We start from the raw sequence: 20,645 nt of genomic DNA, 5'->3' as shown, positions 1-20,645 counted from the left end.
TAAAAGCGTATAGGTTTGTTAAAGAAAAGAAAAAAATGGAATTAAGGAAAATGCATCCGGTAAAAAAGAAAAATACGGAAAATGCATCCGCTAAAGTTACAAAAAAAAAGAGTATCAAACAAATATAAAATTGACAACAAAAAAGCAAAATAACAAGTATTAACAACGAATCTAACTTCCGACCAAAGATGTGAGATCGGGTGCTTAGCTGCCAACCGAGTAAAAGATTTATAAAACTAATGTTATTAACTAAATTGATCGGGTGCTCCACCAACTGTGATGTGCTTACCATATTATCCATAGAAAACATGAAGGTGGAAGGAAGGTTCTTTCAGTCATCCCTCTCTCTCTGTTAAAATAAAAGCTCTCCCTTCTCTCTAAACAAAAAAAAAAGCTGAAGCCGTCGCCTAGGGTTACCGGTTCTGATGGCTTTTTAAGCATCAGAGTCGGGGTCTTTGTTTTCTCCATGTTTTAGTTTCGTTTGCTCTTCTTTTCCGGCAGATCTGCATTCTATTTTTTCCAACAGTTTTGGATCTAGATTTTCAGCTGCTTGTTATGCCTCTTTAAAGTCTAAATCTTTAGGTTCCGCTGCTTGTTATGCCTCTTTCATTTGCAGCTTCAGTTCTGGCCATTCCAACTTCCAACCATGGCAGAAGCTGGCTCTAATCCATCTTTCGCTGCCTCAGATACAGATTTCTCACCTTCGAAGATCTCGATATCCTTCCTTTCTTCATGAGGCTTTGATTCCTTTGGGTCTCGGGGTGTTGGATTTGTCTCACCGCCATTCGTGGTAAGGAGAGTCTTGGTCTCACCGTTTATTTTTGAATATTTGGGTTATGAGTTCGGGAAGTGTTGGATCAGATTTTATGTATTTGTTTGTTCTGGGTCTTTCCCCTTTGTTTCTTCATCTTTGTCTCCGGAAGTTTTCGTTTACATGCCGGCTTAGTTTCTGGAAGGGTTGTTTACCCTTGTCGGCCTTTGTAAACCACCCCTTGTAATCCACCTGAGAATTCTATCAATTAAATCTTATTTCTAGTGAAAATAAAAAGGAAGGAAGGTTCTTTGGTAGCCTCCAAAACAAAAAATCTATATTCGCATACAATGATGATGATGAAAGAAAATTTCTTGGAATCACATGATGTTCCCTTGCCCATTAAACCACAGTAACGACGTCGTTTTCTAAAAGAAAAATGATATTTGATCTTTGGTGTTTTCAAAAAGGAAAAAACCCAAAAAAAATTTTATCTATTTTTTATTTGGACATTTATAATACCCACATTTTTATTGTTGGAAAAAAATACACAAACTAATTAAAGCGAGCAAATTAATACTCAAAAAATTAAATATTGTTATTTTCATACTTACGATTTCAAAACAAATACATAATTCTAATTTTACCCTTATCATCTTAATTTTTTATTAATTTTTAATCCAAAGAGTTTTTGGTTGTCTTTTAACCGGATCAAACCAGAATCAAAACCGGTATTCCCACATGTTTAAGCCACATGTTCCCACCAGCTTCTCCTTGTTCTTAGAGAACGATTTGCAAAGGAAAGAGTCGGTGGAGTGGGTGAACATGGTGTTAGGGAAGCTCTGTAGCTGGGATTGCGAACTGGTTTGTTGGATTGAGAAAGCTCATCGGATTTTTTTAACACGCCAACAACAAATTTTGGTGGTGGTGATAACCAGTTTTGATTCCTGTTTGATCCGGTTAAAAAAGAACCAATTTTTTTTTTTGTCATCCGAAAGTACTTAGAGCTCAGAATAGTCATTCCTCGGAATGTTGTTTACATATGTGATATGAAGCGGAAGCGGTTCGGTACGAACTTTTTGTGTTAGATTATCAGCTTTTACATTTGCACAACGAGAAATTAAAGATAAAGAAAAGTTTGTAAACTCATCCTTGTCGCTCTGAAATTCCTCCAAATACACTGAAAATACCGGCCATTCGGTTGGCAAAGACACCATCTTCACCCTGCTATAACAGTCTATAAAGAAAGCTAAATCTTGATTGTCTACGCCGATCAAACACTTCATCGTCCATAGAAGGGGCTCGACTTCTGTATGTAGGGGGAGATAGACTTCTACGGAGGTTGGCAGCTCCCATGGTTGGCGGCTCTCCAGTTGATGATGTACAGAACCACCGTGTGCCGGAGAACTATCACTTTATTTCCATTATCCATCCACCAAGAAACGGTAACCAGAATAATTCGAATCAAGTGAAACATCCCTCACTCGAGATCGAGCTATCAATTCCACACACCCCAGATTTTCATTATGAAGGTCGACTTGGGCTGACTGCCACAATTATGCCTCTTTTTCTGCTAAACGTAAAACCTCTAAAGGATCATTTTCTACATTATCAAATATTTTTTCATTCCTTACTTTCCAAATATACCAAATAATCCATGAGAAAGCTGATGTATCGAATTCTGAAGGTATTCTCCAAAATAAGTGATCCAAATTCGCATAAATAGATTCTGTTGGGAAAACCCCCATAGCCGTAGGAATCAGCGAAAGCGCCCGAATTTATCTTGCTGGTTGGTATTGAGAGAGTGTATGATTGATTGTTTCCTTCGATGCGCCACAGCTGGCGCATCCTATGTCACAATTTATTCCTCTTTTCCTTAAAATTTCCGTAACCGGCACACAACCCGCTAAAATTTTCCACAAGAAGTGACGTACCTTAAGTGGACACTACACTTGCCAACAATGTGCTTTTAGTGTTTTGATTTCTGGGCAAATAAAAGGCAAATTGGTCTCCAATTTTTCTATCTGTGTGGTATGATATCCAGATTTGACTGTATATTTTTCCAGACTTTGTAAAGTGCCTACCCAGAGTATCCTTCATGGCTGGCGCACCCATAGGCAGGGCACTTATCTGCGGAACATCTTTCGGATCAAAGATCTCTTGTAAGAGATCGATATTCCAAAAATTCGTACGGTTATCTATAAGATTGTTTACTTCTAAAGATGGGTCAATAACTAAACTATTACTTTTTGCTGGTCTCGGCTCGGGAATTGAGCTGGAATCCAGGGATTCTCCCAAACTGAGAAGGATGCCCCTAATCCGACTCTTTTAATAAGTCATTTATTAACTAGAGATCTAGCTGAACATATACTCCGTCATCCATAAGATGGAGAGTATGATTTTATATTTTCCAAAGGATTGGATTTCCGAAAATACCACCCTTTAAAAACCTTCGCGAAAAGAAAATCAGGAACTGTAATCAACCGCCATAATTGTTTTGCTAATAAGGCCAAATTAAAATCATCTACAATCTGAAATCCTAATCCACCTGCTGATTTACTATTGCACAATTTATTCCAAACCATTTAGTGCATACCTCTGGAATCAACATTTGAATTCCACCAGAAATTAGCAACCGCACTAGTAAGTTTAGAAGTGATTGTTTTTGGTAGTCTGAAGCAAGACATAACATATGTTGGTAATACCGCAGCTACCGATTTAATCATCACTTCTTTCCTACATTTCGATAAAAATTCGGCCGACCATCCATTTATTGTAGTTTGTAATCTATCTCTAACAAAAGAGAAGATTTTTGTCTTAGAGCGACCTAGACTTTCCGGCAATACGAGATAAGAACCCATGCCACCAATGTTAGTGATACCCAAGGTTGATTTAATTTCTTTCTTGATAGAATCATCTACCTTATGACCAAACTGAATCGATGATTGTAAAAAAATTATCTATTGTCCCGAAACCGCTTCATATTTCTTTAAAATTCCCAAAATTACCCCACATTGATCATTGTTAGCCTTGCAAAAAAATAAACTATCATCCGCAAATAACATATGTGAAACCGAGGGGATTGTTGTTGCTACTTTGATGCCCGTAATTAATTTTTCCATTATGCTTTCCGAATATTCGCAATTAGCACCTATGTGCATAGGATAAATAAATAAGGGGAAAGCGGATCTCCTTGTCGTAGTCCCCTCTCTGGTACTATAATCCTCTAGGTTGTCCATTTAGGAGAACTCTATATTGGACTTCAAGTTTTCGTGTAGGAGAACTCTATACCTCTCCTCCAAGATCAAGATACTTCAAGTTTTTAATTTTGAACTATATGAAAGCAAAGAAAATAGTTTCTTAGTTGAAGGAGAAGATGGTTGCGTGCGGTACAATCTAGACGAAGACATGATGAACAAACCGGAGAGAGACTTTGAAGGGTTTCGATTTCTTGCAAACTCGGGTAATTGGTTCCTTGTGATAGATTCTTGTTCCAATCTCTATATCATAGATGTGTTCGGCAAGAATTTGATCGATCTACTGCCTCTAGAATCGCTCCAATGTAGTGATAATTGTACTACTCTAGAACGACTAGGAGAAAAGAAATTCATAAGGACAATAACTTATCAAGGGACTACGTATACCACTCTGGTCACTGATGTTCTCATGGGTCTTTTGTGGGTAGACGAGAAAACACAAGACTAGATTGTTGTTTGGTTCTTTGACGCACCTGCCAATTGTGTATGCTTTTGCAAGAAAGGTGATGATCACTACACTTACATTCTGCTACTTTCTGGAGTCTCCTGGTGGTTACAAAACATATATGATGTGGTACTCCGAGGTCATAGTCTTTACATCTGAAGCAATCGTGATTACATTCGATTCATAGATTTGTTTGGATCACGGGATGTCACATGGAGTAAACCATTAGCGCCATCTACTCCATGTGAACATCAAGCCAATTGTAACATTATTTCGGTTAACTCATCAGGAGAGCTTTAGTCCAGAATATCCTTAACAAGATAGCGATTGGAAAACAATCTAAAACCTTTCGTGTCTTCAAGAAGGATCCTAATCCATACCCAAATCAATATTACATTGAGGTAAATTTTCTAGCTGGTGTGGCCCTACTTCATGGCTTGCGTATCACCGTGCCTGGTATCGAACCAAACTCCATTTATTTCATCATTCATGACTCTCCCTGTTACCGTCTCCGGAAGACTTTAATCATGGACATATGTGTGTTCAATATTGCAACCAAGACCCTTAAACGCTTCCCTAGTCTCTCCAATATGAAGCTCAAGGTTGCTCGTTGGTTTCTCCCTGTCCCTCCTGCTACTTGAGAGCGCGACTTCATTCATGCATTCTATTATTCTTGAAATTTGCAGAATATTCGCTTTATTTCTCTGGAGATTTCACTTTTGAATATCTTGGAGACCAGATTTCACTTAAATGTTTTAGTAGTCAACGGTTTTTTCTCTCTATTTTTTTTTTTTTGTCAACCACACATTTATTAAAAAATAACTTATCGGTTGTCCAATCAGGAGAAGAAGAATTTACAAAAACTATTTTTCCTTTTTTCTTATAGTACTAAAAATAGTGATTTTATTTGGGAAAAGCCGTTGTAGAAAACAACCATTACATGAAGGAGAAAACAACATAATCATCTCTTAAGCCTTCATCAAACTTTTGAATACCATCTTTTGTTTTACGATGCATGAGCCATCTTTTTCTCATCAGCGGAACACATGGCTTATCCAAATTCCTTTTAAGTTACATTGTGTTAATAGTTAATAAGAATTATATATAGTTCAGAAGACTAACAAGACATGTTATCCTCCCAACCAAGGTCCCATTAGCTATGTATATCAGTATATGCTTTTCTTTGCTGCAGTATCCGACAAGGACAGTTAGGTTCTCGTGACAAACTCTCAGGAATAGTTCAACCTGATGATTAAGAATGTCATCACAAATCTGCGGTTAGTCACATATGGAAGCGTCGAATTAGCAGTTCTTAAAAGAGACGACTCGTGTTGTGTAAGTGTTAACCATACACAAAGCTTCTGTGTTCACCTGTGATAGGATTCTTGGTGAAAAGCGTGTCCGTATAGGAGTGGAGACTAAACAGTAAACACATGGAAGAGCTTTGTTTGTTCCAAAATATAGAGAATTCTTTTTGAGTCAAATGATGGAGTTGGATAGTTATTCTCGGTCTAGTTCTAAAAAGATCATCAATAAAGAGACTTGTATGTATAGTTATTCAGAATCCTAAGCTCTAACACAGACCAGAGCAGAGTTTCTCTATCTCTATCAACAAGAAACACGTGAACATGGTCAGGATGTAGCGTATTGATGATCTTTTTCTATGGTGATATAATCCAGAAACTTAGTCCCAAGATACAGATCAATTAAAGCCGTAAAATAGTTTAAAGAAAATAAGCAATCGTATATAACAGTTACTAGATAGAAGGGTGCTCAAGGTTGCTGCGAAAAGTTCACGAACAAAGATCAGGTCTTATATACAACGGTGCTTCTCAAATATAGTTATCGCCTTAATCTACAAATTGTTTCCCCTACCATAACTGTTGATATCACTCTGCATCTTTGACAACGTTACTGTCATGAGAGAATCTTTAGTGTCTGTCCCGTTTTCTCTTCTTTTCTGTTTTCTTGTCGTTTTTACGATGTTTCTTCATATAGTCCTTTCTTATCCTCGGACCATCCTGGTTATCTGAGCCTTGTGTCAATGAAGGTGGTCTCTCGGGGCCCAGGATTACTTTCCGCTCTCTTGTATCACAACTTTGAAACGGTCTATTCTCGGCAGGAAGATAAGGCCCAGTTTCATCCATCATAGGACCAATAGAGCCTCTGCCACGTTTCTTCCTATTATTTACAAGAGATTTACAATAAGTATTAGGCTGCATATTTAGTAGTATTAACCGACAGTTTTTTCGTTTGCGTTTACACTTCCTAACCAGAGAATATAGTGGTTTCATTGGCAAAAACACTTTACTATAAAATATAGAACCAAGCAATACATGAAGGAGAATGATGATAGCTAGCAAATATAAAGGTAATGGAAGCTGCTAGGTAGAGTGTGAAAGGACATACCGTGATTGGAGAAAAGTCTCAATGTCATCATCTCCTAAGCCTTCGTCATCTTCTGAATACCATCTCTTGTTTGATGATGATGCACACGTAATCATTTTTTCATCACCCGAGCTGCATCGCTTATCCAAACTCCATTTCATGAAACTACCATTCTGCTTCATTTGGCTACTACTGCTTTCCTCTTGTGTTTTTCCTTTGTGTCTTTTATCTTCTAGCTCAATCTCTTTCTTCCGAACCCTCCACATCTCATTGGTTTCTACCGCTTTGTTTGCTGTACCAGTAGTCAAGAAACAGAACATGTTAGAGTCAAAGTAAACAATTAACCTCATATCAACATTCAATAGTAGATAGTCATAAGATACAAACGAGAAATGGCGCTATCAGATAGATCTTTCTTTTCGAACAAACTAAATGCTAGTGAACAAGTTAAGAAGGTATAAAAAAACCGTAAACCCCCACCAAAACTGTAACATGTTAGTATGTTACCAACCTTTTTTATTGATGGATCAGATTAACCAACAAAGAAACTAATCCCTTCCAAAACTGCTTCAAAGAAGAAAAATTCCAAAAGCTACAGTGATGCAGATTGGAAAGACATATCAAACAATCTATAATTTCCAATGTGATCACATAGAGTAGAATTTGAAGAAAAAAAGAACATAACTTGAAACTAGTTTACCGATGGAAATCGCTAAAACGAACACATATGTAATAGAAAGAATAGAGAAGGGCATACATTGCTGAACACCAAGAACAGTGGCTTTGAGAAATCTTGAATTAGGTCTATGCCTAATATCAGACTTGTCAAGATAGGCTCTAACACCTTCTTTCTCAGCTTTTCTTCTCAATTCTGCTGCTTCTCTTAATAGAATTGAAGCTATTCGATTCTCAGTTTCTAGATCCATCTCCTAAACTCCACACAAGCTACTCCAAAACCCACAAATCTCTGTAATCACGAGAATACACCGTTTCACGTTTAATCTTAATCTGGGCATAACCAATTTAAGAACCCTAAAGCTTTCTACCACAAACTTGTGCAAAAGATTTGATCTTTCGATGCGAGACGAGAGCAAGAACCAACAATCTAAAAACAGAGGTTTCTCCAATAACTTAATTGCTCGCGAATTGTGGACTAAGAGGAATTCAATTACCAGTAAAATCAAATAATTGACGAATCAAAGCTTCACAGAGTCATGCGGCGTTATTCTCCGGCACGCGCACAGATCCACCACCAAAGGCTTGATATGTCCATCGAATCGATCACCGAGAAGATTCTTAGTAAACCGGTCCAAACCAGTGCAATAAATTCTGTTTGGTTAGCCGGTGTCTAATTTAGTTTTTGACTTTTTTGGGTTTACGAAATAATATTTTTTTTTTGTCAACCACACATCGTATATATAAAAGTAAGGTTTCACTCTCTTCTTATTGGTCCACTTGGCAATATAACTTAAAAAAAAAAAATTCTTTTCAATTAAACCACAAATAAACATATTTAATCATCTCTATACTATTAAAAGAGAAGTACAAATGTACTTGGGTCGGGTTATAACTGAAAAAATTGAAAAAATGACCCGGAAAGATACTATTCGGATCTTTGAGACATAATTACAAAACATTAAACTCTGAAAATAACGACCATTAAGCATTAATTACGAAAAGAGCATTAATTACCTAACAAAAATGATAATTGCGTATATATTATTAATCGGTTTATGTGGCAAACTTCTTAATCTTAAATGACGCCCTTGGTATATTCTTCTAGGCCAAGTATAAATCTTAGTTTAATTCCCATCAACAAAATACCAACGTATTTAGAAATAAGATTATGCAAAAAACAGCGATGAGATCTTAATAACCCCTTCTGTGCACAAATACCTTATTTATCGCACAAACAATCTTAGTTACTTTATTTTGAATTAGAATCGTAAAAACTCTCTATAATATAAAATCGGATTATATATCAAACCTTTATCATATATTTTGTTGAGATATTACTTCCTTTTTTAAGTGTTCTCTAATAAAAAAATTCTCAAATCTCGTCGTTGCAAATTGCAATTACTTTGACGAATATTCTTTGCATAAACCCTACTTTTGTTAATATATGCGTTAGCAGTATAAATATATGATCAAACCATCCGTATAAAAACAAATCATTACCAATCTACTTTACTTCCATCAAACAAACTTTTTCTCCCAAATGGCTCTTAACAACGTTTTCACAACTTCTGAATTCGAATCGATTGCAATTTATATAGGTCTTAATGATGAAAAACATAAATTTTTCTTATCTCTTCGATTTTAATTCCATTATTTTTGCTTCCTAAGACAGAAATCGGAGATGCAATCTCTCAATTGATGGGTCTCTGGAAAATTTTGAATTCTATGCAGAAGAAGATTGAAGATTTTTTCTTTTTCGTTTTCGTTTACTTTTTTTTCCTGTTGTTGAACGGACACATATTAAACGGCGGTGCAGTTCCAAAAATAATATGTCAACAGTTGGGTTTGAGATTGGGCCTTAATCATAACAATATCAAATTCAACTCTTCCCGGTTCTCATACACATTTTCATATACACAATAAAACACACACAATATTTACAATAAAATCATAAATAAATGTTTCTAAATACCTTCCCCCGCGGTTACACCGCGGGCTCTGACCTAGTATACAATTAAACTACTTGGCAATGTAACTTACAAAAAAAATCTTTTCAACTAACTTAATCATATACATTTAACTAACACTTTAATATAAAACTGAAATCATATAAATTATGCATTAACTATATTTCTCCACTTAATTTTATTCAACACACAAACACAATAAATTAGAATTGTAACTCCATAGTTTATTTTTTTAATTGTAATTTTTCTCACTTCTCTTCCTATAAATACTCATTTTCTCATTCTCTCATTTTCTCATTCTCTCATCCTCTCATGGGCTCGCTTGCGGGTTTAACTCGCTTATAGGCTCGGTTCGGTCCTCGTGGTTTAATCCAAAATTTGGATCGTTACATCTTTCTTTCAGGACATTCCCTCTTCTAGTGATCTTCCTTTCCATAAATAAAACAACATGTGTTGTTACTTTGCCTTGACTGAAATCTGCCATTGCCATTAGAACTTCCTGTCCATGGCTTTTTATTTCCCTTATTGTTTGATCTGCATCTAGATTCAACCAACAGTCCTTCCGAGTCTGGCTTTGACACGTTCAACAATCCATTTTCATTCAACTCAGTTTCCTTTGAGTATGCTGAGCTTATGATTGCGTTTAGTGTCAATCTTATTAGAATGTCCCACATTGCTTGGGATTGAGATCTTTGGGCAATATATATAGGATGTGGCAATCCTTAACTCTTGAGCTACTTTTTGGGTTAAGTTAGGCCACATTTCTAATATGGTATCAGAGCCCAAGATTGACCCAACAAGCAAATTCCCACATAAATGGTTTCCCACCTATGTGACCCATATAAGTGACATGTCTTGTTGTATTTCCAAGATGTTGGGTTTGGGCTGTTTCCGTTGGACCGTTTCCCACCCACATCACGAGTAGGCCTTTTAGAATGCACCACATTGCTTGGAATTGAGATCTTTGGGCAATATATATAGGATGTGGCAATCCTTAACTCTTGAGCTAACTTTTGGGTTAAGTTAGGCCACATTTCTAATAAATCTTAAGAAATGTACTTGAAAATCATGACACACTAATCTAAGCTAATTTTAATTATAAATTAAAACTCTAAATTAATTTTCTAAACCTAGATGAAGTACTATATTGTTAGGTTCTCTTATACATAAGTGTATATCAAAGCATGCTTTCTACTTCTAAAAATTTCAATATGACATTTCTACAAAGAAAATGGATGAGCATAATTTCATAATGTTTGTGTGCATAATTTTTCTGTAAAATTATTTAAAGATGTAATCTTTTGTTAAAGGTTTTGGGCAAAGTTCCTTGAAAAATCTATTTGGGAGACTAGTTTCACACATTTAATATTTAGATTCTAGTGTGTAGTTGTTTGGTGAAGTTATCATGTAAAGTTATTATGGAGAGTTGTCTAGATATAATTTTGTCCAGTTATTTTGTGGATCTTAATATATGCAATTGAAGCTTGGTTTAATAATAGTATATTGCTAAAGTTTTTTGAAAAAGTTATTCTGCAGAGTTGTTTAATAGATTTAGTTTCGACAATCATTATATAGATTTTAATGTATAATTGTTTGCTAAAGTTTTCGGATAAAGTTAACTTTTAAAATTGTCTAGTAGATTTAGTTTCGCACAATTATCATATTGATCTTAATTATAGTTGTTTTGCTAAAGCTTTAGGATAAAGTTGATATGTAAACTAAGTTTTGCTCTTTTATACTCCACTAGATATGGACCTGTGCGTTGCACGGGTTGCAGGTCGAGATTATCATTCTTAATATTTATATTTTATTTTTGTAAGCTTATTTTAGTTAACATATATATATATATTTTAGAAAATGCAGCATAATTATATCTAAATATAGATTTATTAGCATTATGCGCAATAAAACACTATTTGTAGTTATGTTATACTAATTTTTAAATCATCTAATATAAATATTGGCCTATTATAAAATTATATAATTATTTACTTATTATAAGTTATGAAGTCATAATATTCATATGTTGTATTATTGAATTTTAATAAGTTATTTACATCCATCGGAATAGTGTGTTACATCTTATAATTTCAATGTGGGCAAGATAGAAACAAAACTATGACAATAAGAAAAGATAAAACTATATAGTTTTGTAAATATATGAACGATATATGTATAATATGTAAACATATAGTATGAGATACGTAAATATATGATTTTATTTAGAAAAGTTTGACATCATAATAAAATTGTGACAATAAAAGAAGAAAAAATATGAGACCATCTATATTAATGTCATGTAACTAAGTAGCTTAACTTGATAATATGAAATATCCTCAACAGAAAGAGAAGACCTTATACTTAAGGAATTAGAGAATATACACTAAATAACTTAAGACTAAAAAAAAATTAAAAAAATAACATCAAATTAAACATTATTTATTTGCTACATAGCTTTTGTCATTTTTTTGCTCATATTATTAATTTCTTCATTTTCTCCTCTTTCTAATTCTCAAATCTCTATGTTTCTCTCATTAGATTTCTCTTATTTTTATTCGAATTCCTCTTTCTTTTTTCTTCTCTCTCTCGCGTCGGATTTTTTCACCACCATATCTTTATTTGTTTTTTTCCCTATCTACACTTCTCGCATTTTTCGGGCATCACTACCGAGTCTCACTACTCTGACCCACCACCACAACTAAATCTCACTACTATCAAAATCACCACCACCAACAATACCGAATCTCGCTAATTCCGACTCACCAACTTCATCAATATTTACCGCCGCTACCACCACCAAGCTTGAACCACTATCATCAACACCAACAACACTGTTACCGTCTCTTATCCTCTTTTCCCAATTTCTCTTATTCTTCACCTTCTTTATTTCCTCCGACATTGGACCAAGCCTCTCCGACAATAACTCTAGTCTATGTCTTTATTTCGCTAATGTTTTTCATCATTATTAATTTACCTCAATTGCCATATATTCATTAGATATAAATATCACATGCTATTTTTAGAAAAACATCGTGATTCAAAATATATTTTTTATAATTGATATGATATAACATCGTTAAGAAATAAGTTTGCTTGATGAGAAAATATGGGACAATCTATTTGTTTATTTAAAGGTAACTATTTACAATCCTTTTTCTTATAGGATTAATAATTGATTGTATAATTTTCTTAATTTTTTCTATTTAAAATCCTTTTTTTTTGTACAGTTAGTAACTTATAAATAAAATGTTTACATAATTTTATAATTTTGATTTTTTTATGGAAAATATACATATAATTTCCTTATTTATACATGTTGTTTTCTTATTATAATCTTTTTATATGTTTAAAACTATTTAAATTTGTAGTTTTGTTATAATTATCTTTTTTAAAAAAAAAATTTCTATATGGCAAAAATTCTTATGGAAATATATGTTCAATTTCCTTATAATTAGCTTTCTAAAAACAAAAGTTTTGTTTGCTAGATGCCAAAAAGTCTTATGGAAATATATGTACAATTTCCTTATAATTAGCTTTTTACATTTTAAAAGTGTTTAAATTTCTAATTATTTTTATAATTATTTTCTTACTTTTTCTTTTTTTTTTTAACGGAAAATTTTATTTGACACATGTCAAAATCTCATATTGGAAAATTTGACACGTGTCACGATCTCGTGAGTTATTAACTTTGAAAACCATACTTTATATAATAAGATATGTTTGAAAATATAAGATGTTTTGGAGTTTTTATTTTGTTTCAAAATATAAAATGTTTTCAAATCCCTATACAAAAGAAATAATAAAAAATTAATTTATATAAAAAGAAAAAAAGAAATAAAATGATTGTTTCTCTTTCATTGGTTTTCACTGAATGCTACGCCTGGGTATATATTTGATAGATGACAATTTTGAAATTAGTTTACTTAATTTTAAAAATTAATAATTTATTTTGTATACATACAGAAATCGAGTGATGTTGTATTAAACATTTGAACGAAAAGAACAACTATATTACACAATCAAAGTGATGTTGTATTAATTTGGTCATGTACTATTTTTTTTTAATTTAAACTAGATTTTAACCCGCGGTACACCGCGGGATGATTTATTTTTAAAATTAGTATAAAAATATTTTATAAATTGTATCTCATTATAAAATATTTATTTATATTATAGTTTACAATTGTTATTAATTAACGGTATACCATGAGTCTACGAGATAATTGTTAATAAACTGAGGATTTAATCCCTATTAAAGCGGCATGTTAATGATATTTATAAATATTGATTCAAATTCGTCAGTCATATAAACCCGTTCCGAAATATAATCCGTTCCGTAATTTCTTAACCCGTCCCGTGATTTGTTTTTATTTTAAAATTTAATGATTATTTATTATATATAAAAGTTTACAAATCATATCATTCTCTAAGATATTTATATTTTAATAAACTTAAGATTTAAACTGTATTAAAGCGGCATGTTAATGATATTTTAAAATTTTAGAAATATTGATTCAAACTCGTCCATCATATAACTTTGTTCCGAAATATAACACGTCCTGTAACTTCTTAACCCGTCCCGTGATTTGTTTTCTAAAAGTAGTAATTTTTAAAATTTAAAGATTATTTATTATATATAAAATTTTGCAAATTGTATCATTTTCTAAGATATTTATTTTTTATAGTTTACAATTGTTATTAAGTAACATTATACCACGGGACAATTTTTGGTTTTATACAATCTTTTCTAAATGAGACTGATTTAATATGTCTAATATTGGTGGTATTAAAAAAAATTAAGGATTTAATCCGTATTGAAGGGCGGATTAATGATATTTTAATCTTTTGATTATTGTTTGATTCAAAAACCCGTCCCTCCAAACCCGTCTGGCCAAAAAAACTCATTTATTTTATTAATGTTGATCTTATTTATGATATGATTTTGAATCATTGTCTAAATATTTTAATCGATGTAGAACGTTGAACACACATTTTCGTCAATTGGATAATATATGTCCGTTTTTAAAATTTTGAATCACAGTATATACAGAAAAAAATTTAACTTTATGTATTATATGATGATTCAAAACAGTTAAAAACAAATCAAACAAAGATGGTAGGAGAATCATAATTCTAAATCTTAATCAAATCTTCTAAGTATCTAAATTATTAAATATGGAATATCCAGTGTATGAGTTGAGTTAAATATAACCCAACCCAACAAACTTTTTATGAGCAAAATTTATAAACGGGTCGGGTATCCAAATAACCCGGAAGTATTTTTACCCACCCGTCACCAAAATGACTCCAAAAATACTAGTATAGATTTGTGATGAAATACTTATACATTCCCTCTTGGTGTTTGAATAATATCTTTATTATGCTTGAAGGCATGATCTCTTAATTTCTTCCCATCTTTTGTACCTAACGAAAAATAAACACATAACATTTTTTGTAAGTTATGTTTACCTTTCGTTCATGGCGGAGCTATTTAGCAGAAACTCTTTGATCCACCTTTTGGTTTAAAATTCTCTTATATTCCTTGAGTTTGTGGACATTGTACTGCCTCCATTTTTCACCTCCCGCAGATTTGGCTTTTCTTCTATGTACAATTTGGTGAAGGCGTCCATCATCATTTGCGTTTTAAAAATCTCTAGAAACATCTCATTGAGGAGAGGATGTGATTAAACTATCTGGTTCCAAAATATATATATAGAACATGAGTTAGTGAATCCAGAGAAGAGGGTGTGAGACCTTTAATGAAACAGAGCAGTCGTTTTCATGATGGACGCAAGGAAGAAGCTTGATTTCACGGGAGGATATCGATATCATATGCATCCGATGTTATCTTTTTGTTACGTTTCATTTTGTCTTCAGTTTCACCTTTACAGGCTTGCAACTAAACAATATGTGTTATACCATAAGGTCTTGATTCTTAATCACAGATATATACCATGTATACTGATTAAGATTGAAACCCAAAAGAATACACAAGCAGCATCATAATTATATAACCAAACTCGATGCAACATTAGTTCCAATGTGAGGGAAAAAGTAATCCATGAGACGCCATTATCATTTTTAAATCAACATGTTCCATAACTATATTTATTTTTTCATAACTATTTTTTACTGGTGACCATGCAACTATTGTCCTAACCTCCATCACAGCTGGAATAACACTACTAAATCAAGTTATAGACTGAAAGACACTAAATCATCACATAATTTAAATTCAAAAGTTTTCAGCAAGAGAATATGATAGAGTTAAGAGTTGAGTCCCAAAATTTTCCCTTATTGAGGATTTTCGAGAAATTAAATCACAATCGAACCAAGGTAAAATTATAAAATAAATAACAAAATTCACCTAACGAAGAAGGAAGTTTTGGATTGATTTGATTCCTTTGAGAAATCTCTCCAATAAGCGGATGGTCTACTGGTGAAGATAAACCTAAACCTTTTTCTCGCTAATTAGTTGGGTGTGACCATGGTGAGTTTTTCACAAAAGCCGGAATGAAGAAGATACAAAGACTCTCTTTGTATCTTAAACCTGCAACATGCACGTAGCAAAGGAGAATTCAGTAAATAATGGTATATATGAAGTCAATCGAAAAAGATGGATATAAGAGATAATGAAAGACAATGATGGTTTCGAATCAGATTGCAGAGTCTGATGAAATGATGGTAGTCGGATACATGATCTCTAGTTAGTGTGCGAGTCCCATCTCCACATCCTTCTATACCTAATCATTGTGAACCGAAAAGGAGGAGAACAACCTTGTGTCTAAAACTTGAAATGATTAATTGAAATCGTTACCCCTTGAGCAAACATTAAGAGCGATTAAGACGTGACTTCTCTGCATACACCATAGAAGCTAATCTGAATAGGGAATAATCCTGGAACGGAAGGATAAAGTTATTGATCTATCAAGAGTCGAGAGAGAATGAAGATGGCCTAGAGCGTTAAGCGGAGAAAGGGAAACGTCGAGGTAGCCAGGACGTGGTATCTTAGGGCCTGACTGGTTTAAACGCAGCGATTGCGGTTGCGGTTACGGGAGTTTGCGGAAGCGGGCGGTTGCGGCTTCAAGCGTTACCAAGCATTTTGAACGACTGGTTTAGCGTTTAAAAATGGATGCGTTTGCGGGAGTTTTATGACTGGTAAACCAGCAGGTGCGGTAGCAGTTAAATAAAAAATTGACCAAAATAAATTAGAAATATTACTAAAAAATAAATAAAAACACCAATATATTATTATGATAATATTAGAAAAATTGAACATGCTTAATAATTAAAACCATAAATAAAGTACTAAATAATTATTCAAAAATAAAAAAATTTTGCAACAAGATAGTACTTTATGCATCTAGTTTAACACCAAAAATTGCATCAAGTAATAGGACAAACTGCAAATAACGTTAAATTCACAGATTTCCCGGATTTCTTTTACAAACTGCAAATAGACTTCGTATTGCTTCTTTAAAGTATCAAGTCTGTTCTTAATTTTGTTCCAGTTTAAGGTTAGTGGAAATTGCTTTTTAAATTCTGTGAGAACATTTTCTTTTCCTTTCTCACTCAAACTTTTGCCTCTGCAATTTCCATCTTGTTTCTCTAGTGTTATCAATTCTAACAAGAAACGAGTCATCTCGTCTGACAGAGTGAGTTTCTATTCGAGAAAAGAAATCGAAACATATATTTAATCAAAAAGCAAAACAATACATAATGAAAAAAAAAGATGCAATGAAAAATATTCAAAGATTTACACATGAGGTGATGAATGAATAAAAGAATATATGATACTTACGTTTATTTCTTGATTTTCATCAGTTTGGGTGGAAGACATAATTGAGAGAATATGGTTTCAGAATATTGATTAGAGTTTTCTGAAGAGAACGTGATACAAAGATGGAAGATATATATAGGATTAATATTTATTATAATAATTATAAGTAAACGTTTTTTTTTTTTAATCCAACCGCTACCGCCCGCAACCGCAAACGCTTGCGGGAAGAAGCTTTTGAAATCCAGAGATTTGGAGCGGTTCAAAACGGTATGGAGTGGTTTCTATGATTAGTACCAACCGCTAACAACCGTAACTGACATCTGCTAGCGGGAGAACCAATAAAGCCCTTAATAAATTAATGTGTTTCATAATTCATAGCATCGTTTTTATTTTACACTTATTTTGCAACATTCGCGCCCATAGACTATGTAATCATGAAACAGCCTCCATCACAAACACAACAAACTAGTTGTTTGGGTTGGACACAGAAATAGAAATTGGACAATTAATGGGCCGTAATAGGGCCTTTTGAGAATGATTAAGAAACACACTTTTGAGGTTTGTCAGAAGCACACAATCGTCGTCGTTCCAAAAACCTCCCGACAAATCTTCGTTCGCTGCTAACTCATGGCTGTAAGTTTTTAATCTTACTTCGCTAATCCAAGATTTCGATTCCAGATTTCTTATTTCTTTGTGGAACTCAACGTTATAATTTATTTGTTAAGTAGTATTATTAGGGTTTGCAAAAGCTCTGAAATTCGAGCTCTTTTCTTGTTGATTTGTCCAATTAGAATTAAATACTGGAGTGTTTTCGAATCAGGATTGATGGGTTTGGTTTTAGATTTCTAAAAGTTAGATTTTTCATTATTTATGTACGAAGCTTGGTTTGTAATTGATCCACTACTATAGTTGATTTTTAGGTTACTATTGTTTTACATGTAATTAAAGAACAATGTGTTGTCTTTAGGAAAATTTCATCCTCTGATTTATATGTTTGTATATTGTTTTGCAGACCATACCAGTAAACCCGAAACCATTCTTGAACAACTTGACCGGGAAGACGGTTATCGTTAAGCTTAAATGGGGAATGGAATACAAAGGTCTTTTTCTTTTGTCTGGTGAAATTTTGCAGTTTGATAAGTAGAGCTTATAATATCTTATTGTCACTTTCACAGGTTTTCTCGCTTCTGTTGACTCCTACATGAACTTGCAGGTATGGTCTTAGCTTCTATGTGCAATTCGATATTGCTAATGTTATATTATATTCTTGTCATTGAAATTTGAAACAGAGATTAATGTTATTTTGTTGTTAAATGCTCCTTAAAAAGTTTTAGAAAACCTACTATTAGTGGTATGTAATACATGGATCGTTATTCATTGTAGTCATTGAGATTTTCCATACTGTTTTGCAGCTGGGAAACACCGAGGAATACATCGATGGGCAATTGACAGGAAACCTTGGAGAGATCTTGATCAGGTAATACTTGTCTTACTGCATTCTGAAAGTCTTACCGTTACTTTATTGTCTCCTTGAATGAGATAGTTCTCAGTGAAGTGACATTAGTTGATATAACTTAAGCATTGAACTTGGCCATTAGATACTAGATATACATTCATCATCTCGTCTCTGTTAGTTATGGATTCATTCACTAATAATCAGGTTTGCAATTGCTGAAACTTTTGTATCCATTGTATTAATGTTCTGACTTTGTGCTCACAGATGCAACAACGTCTTGTATGTCCGAGGCGTGCCAGAAGATGAAGAACTTGAAGATGCTGATCAAGACTAACCTGTGCTGATGTCGCAAAATTCTCAAGTTTGTGTTTTACCTTGAAAGTAACAAGCCATTTAGTTTTATGTAATACTAAACGAATCTTGCCGGTATTTTGGTCATTGTGATGGAAAGCATGTCCTTTTTAACCATCTTCAGTTTACCACCCGTCATAAGCCGTGATATGTCATGTGATCCTCCAGATATGTAGTACTTATAGGTTCTAAAATCGAATATATGATTCTTCATTGATCAGTTATGATTAACGAAAATGTAAGATAAAACATATAGAATGAAGGAAGAAAACAAAAGAACCAAGAGTGTTCAAAACAGTAACACAGTGGACTGGCCAGTGTTGTATTGGTGATACTCGTAAGAACTTTTGCAGACTAAACAATTAACCTTAAAGTCTACAAACCTCTCGACTAATCAATCTCCATGTTTTATTGTTTTGAACTGAGTGACAGCGTTTGACGATGTAGAAACCGCTTCATAGTTTTTGTAAAAGAGGCGGGTTCTTAATTAGGCTTAGCAACAGCTTCTTACTGCATTCACCCGTCGGAAGAGACTGGCCTTGGATTTTACAAAGTAGTTTCCGACTATTCCTTTGCAGATTTTAAATGATGCACAAAGAGAGACCTATATATGCCTGAAAATCAGGGGACAAAACAGAAAGTTCGATCCTCAGTATCAACAATGTTCTTTTTTTTTATAAACCCTATCGACTGGTCCAGTCAGCCTCGGTAGGAACACACCGAAGTGGTACAGAGTGGATTTGTCCTCGAAGGACCACCACACTGCCTATACCGAGTTTGGAATGCTTTCCTCCTATTAAGAATGTTCTTTAGAAGTTACATACACATACGAGGTCTACATAATTATACTGAGCATCATTGGTATCCTGTTAAAATTTAAGGTCTTCCCACAATTCTTTCCTATCCTTTGCTAGGTTAGCTGCGTAGACAAAAGAGATGAAAATTTCCGTGGAAGCTCCCTCCATGAAAACTGAACAAGTAATTAGCTGATCACTGTTGTAAACAGGTGTCACCCTAAGGTTGTCCCTTCAAACAACCCATATTCTTCACAAAATCATTGAATTCACAGTTAGTCATTGAAGACCAGCCTTAAAAAACAGTGGATATAATCCGAGAGGCTTTATTTTCTTGAACACGTGTTTCCAGTAAACATCAAATTGTAGAGATTCTTCTTGTATACAATCACGAACAATGGAATATTTTTTTGATTTATTGAAGCCGCGCACATTCCAGAAGAATCCTGACAAGAATGATGTTTTTTGGACTTCTTTTTGCTCGAAACACTAGGGATAGCCTTAGCATGTTGAGAAAGAGACTCTGTGAAAGCTTTCTTTGAATTATTCATTTGACGTGTAGCTCGTATTGAACTAGCCTTCTCCATTACCGGGAGTGAATTCTTCATAGTAGCATTGATATCAACAAGAGCATCCTTCTGCTTATCATCATCTTCTTTTTTATTGTCAGTGGCGAGTGACTCTGTTTCGTCCTCCTTTGACTCGTTTGCATTTTCTAAGACAAAGAATCTTGAAGCAAAAATAATAGTAACTTGACCAAAAGCAAGGGGCAACTGTG

The 20,645-nt window shown here is 33.7% G+C and overlaps 2 protein-coding genes across 2 annotated transcripts; one reads left to right on the top strand and one right to left on the bottom strand.

The window, feature by feature from the left end:
• Positions 1-6,093: 6,093 nt before the first annotated feature.
• On the bottom strand, positions 6,094-8,182 carry LOC9321979. Its single transcript, XM_002883786.2, has 4 exons — positions 8,014-8,182; positions 7,599-7,808; positions 6,863-7,133; positions 6,094-6,634 (listed from the first exon to the last, which is right to left on the bottom strand). Exons 2-4 carry the CDS (start codon positions 7,765-7,767, stop codon positions 6,385-6,387), a joined length of 690 nt encoding a protein of 229 aa, XP_002883832.1. The 5' UTR covers positions 7,768-7,808; positions 8,014-8,182; the 3' UTR covers positions 6,094-6,384.
• Positions 8,183-17,789: 9,607 nt separating this feature from the next.
• On the top strand, positions 17,790-19,293 carry LOC9321978 (probable small nuclear ribonucleoprotein F). The gene is made up of 5 exons (XM_002885866.2): positions 17,790-17,899; positions 18,279-18,366; positions 18,442-18,479; positions 18,679-18,743; positions 18,987-19,293. Exons 1-5 carry the CDS (start codon positions 17,894-17,896, stop codon positions 19,054-19,056), a joined length of 267 nt encoding a protein of 88 aa, XP_002885912.1. The 5' UTR covers positions 17,790-17,893; the 3' UTR covers positions 19,057-19,293.
• The last annotated feature ends 1,352 nt before the right edge of the window (positions 19,294-20,645 follow it).

This window comes from Arabidopsis lyrata (assembly GCF_000004255.2).
Source record: "Arabidopsis lyrata subsp. lyrata unplaced genomic scaffold ARALYscaffold_3, whole genome shotgun sequence".
In the NCBI taxonomy this organism is placed as follows: Eukaryota; Viridiplantae; Streptophyta; class Magnoliopsida; order Brassicales; family Brassicaceae; genus Arabidopsis; species Arabidopsis lyrata.
The sequence above is the reverse complement of the archived record's forward strand: the minus strand, read 5'-3'. Positions and strand labels throughout refer to the sequence as shown.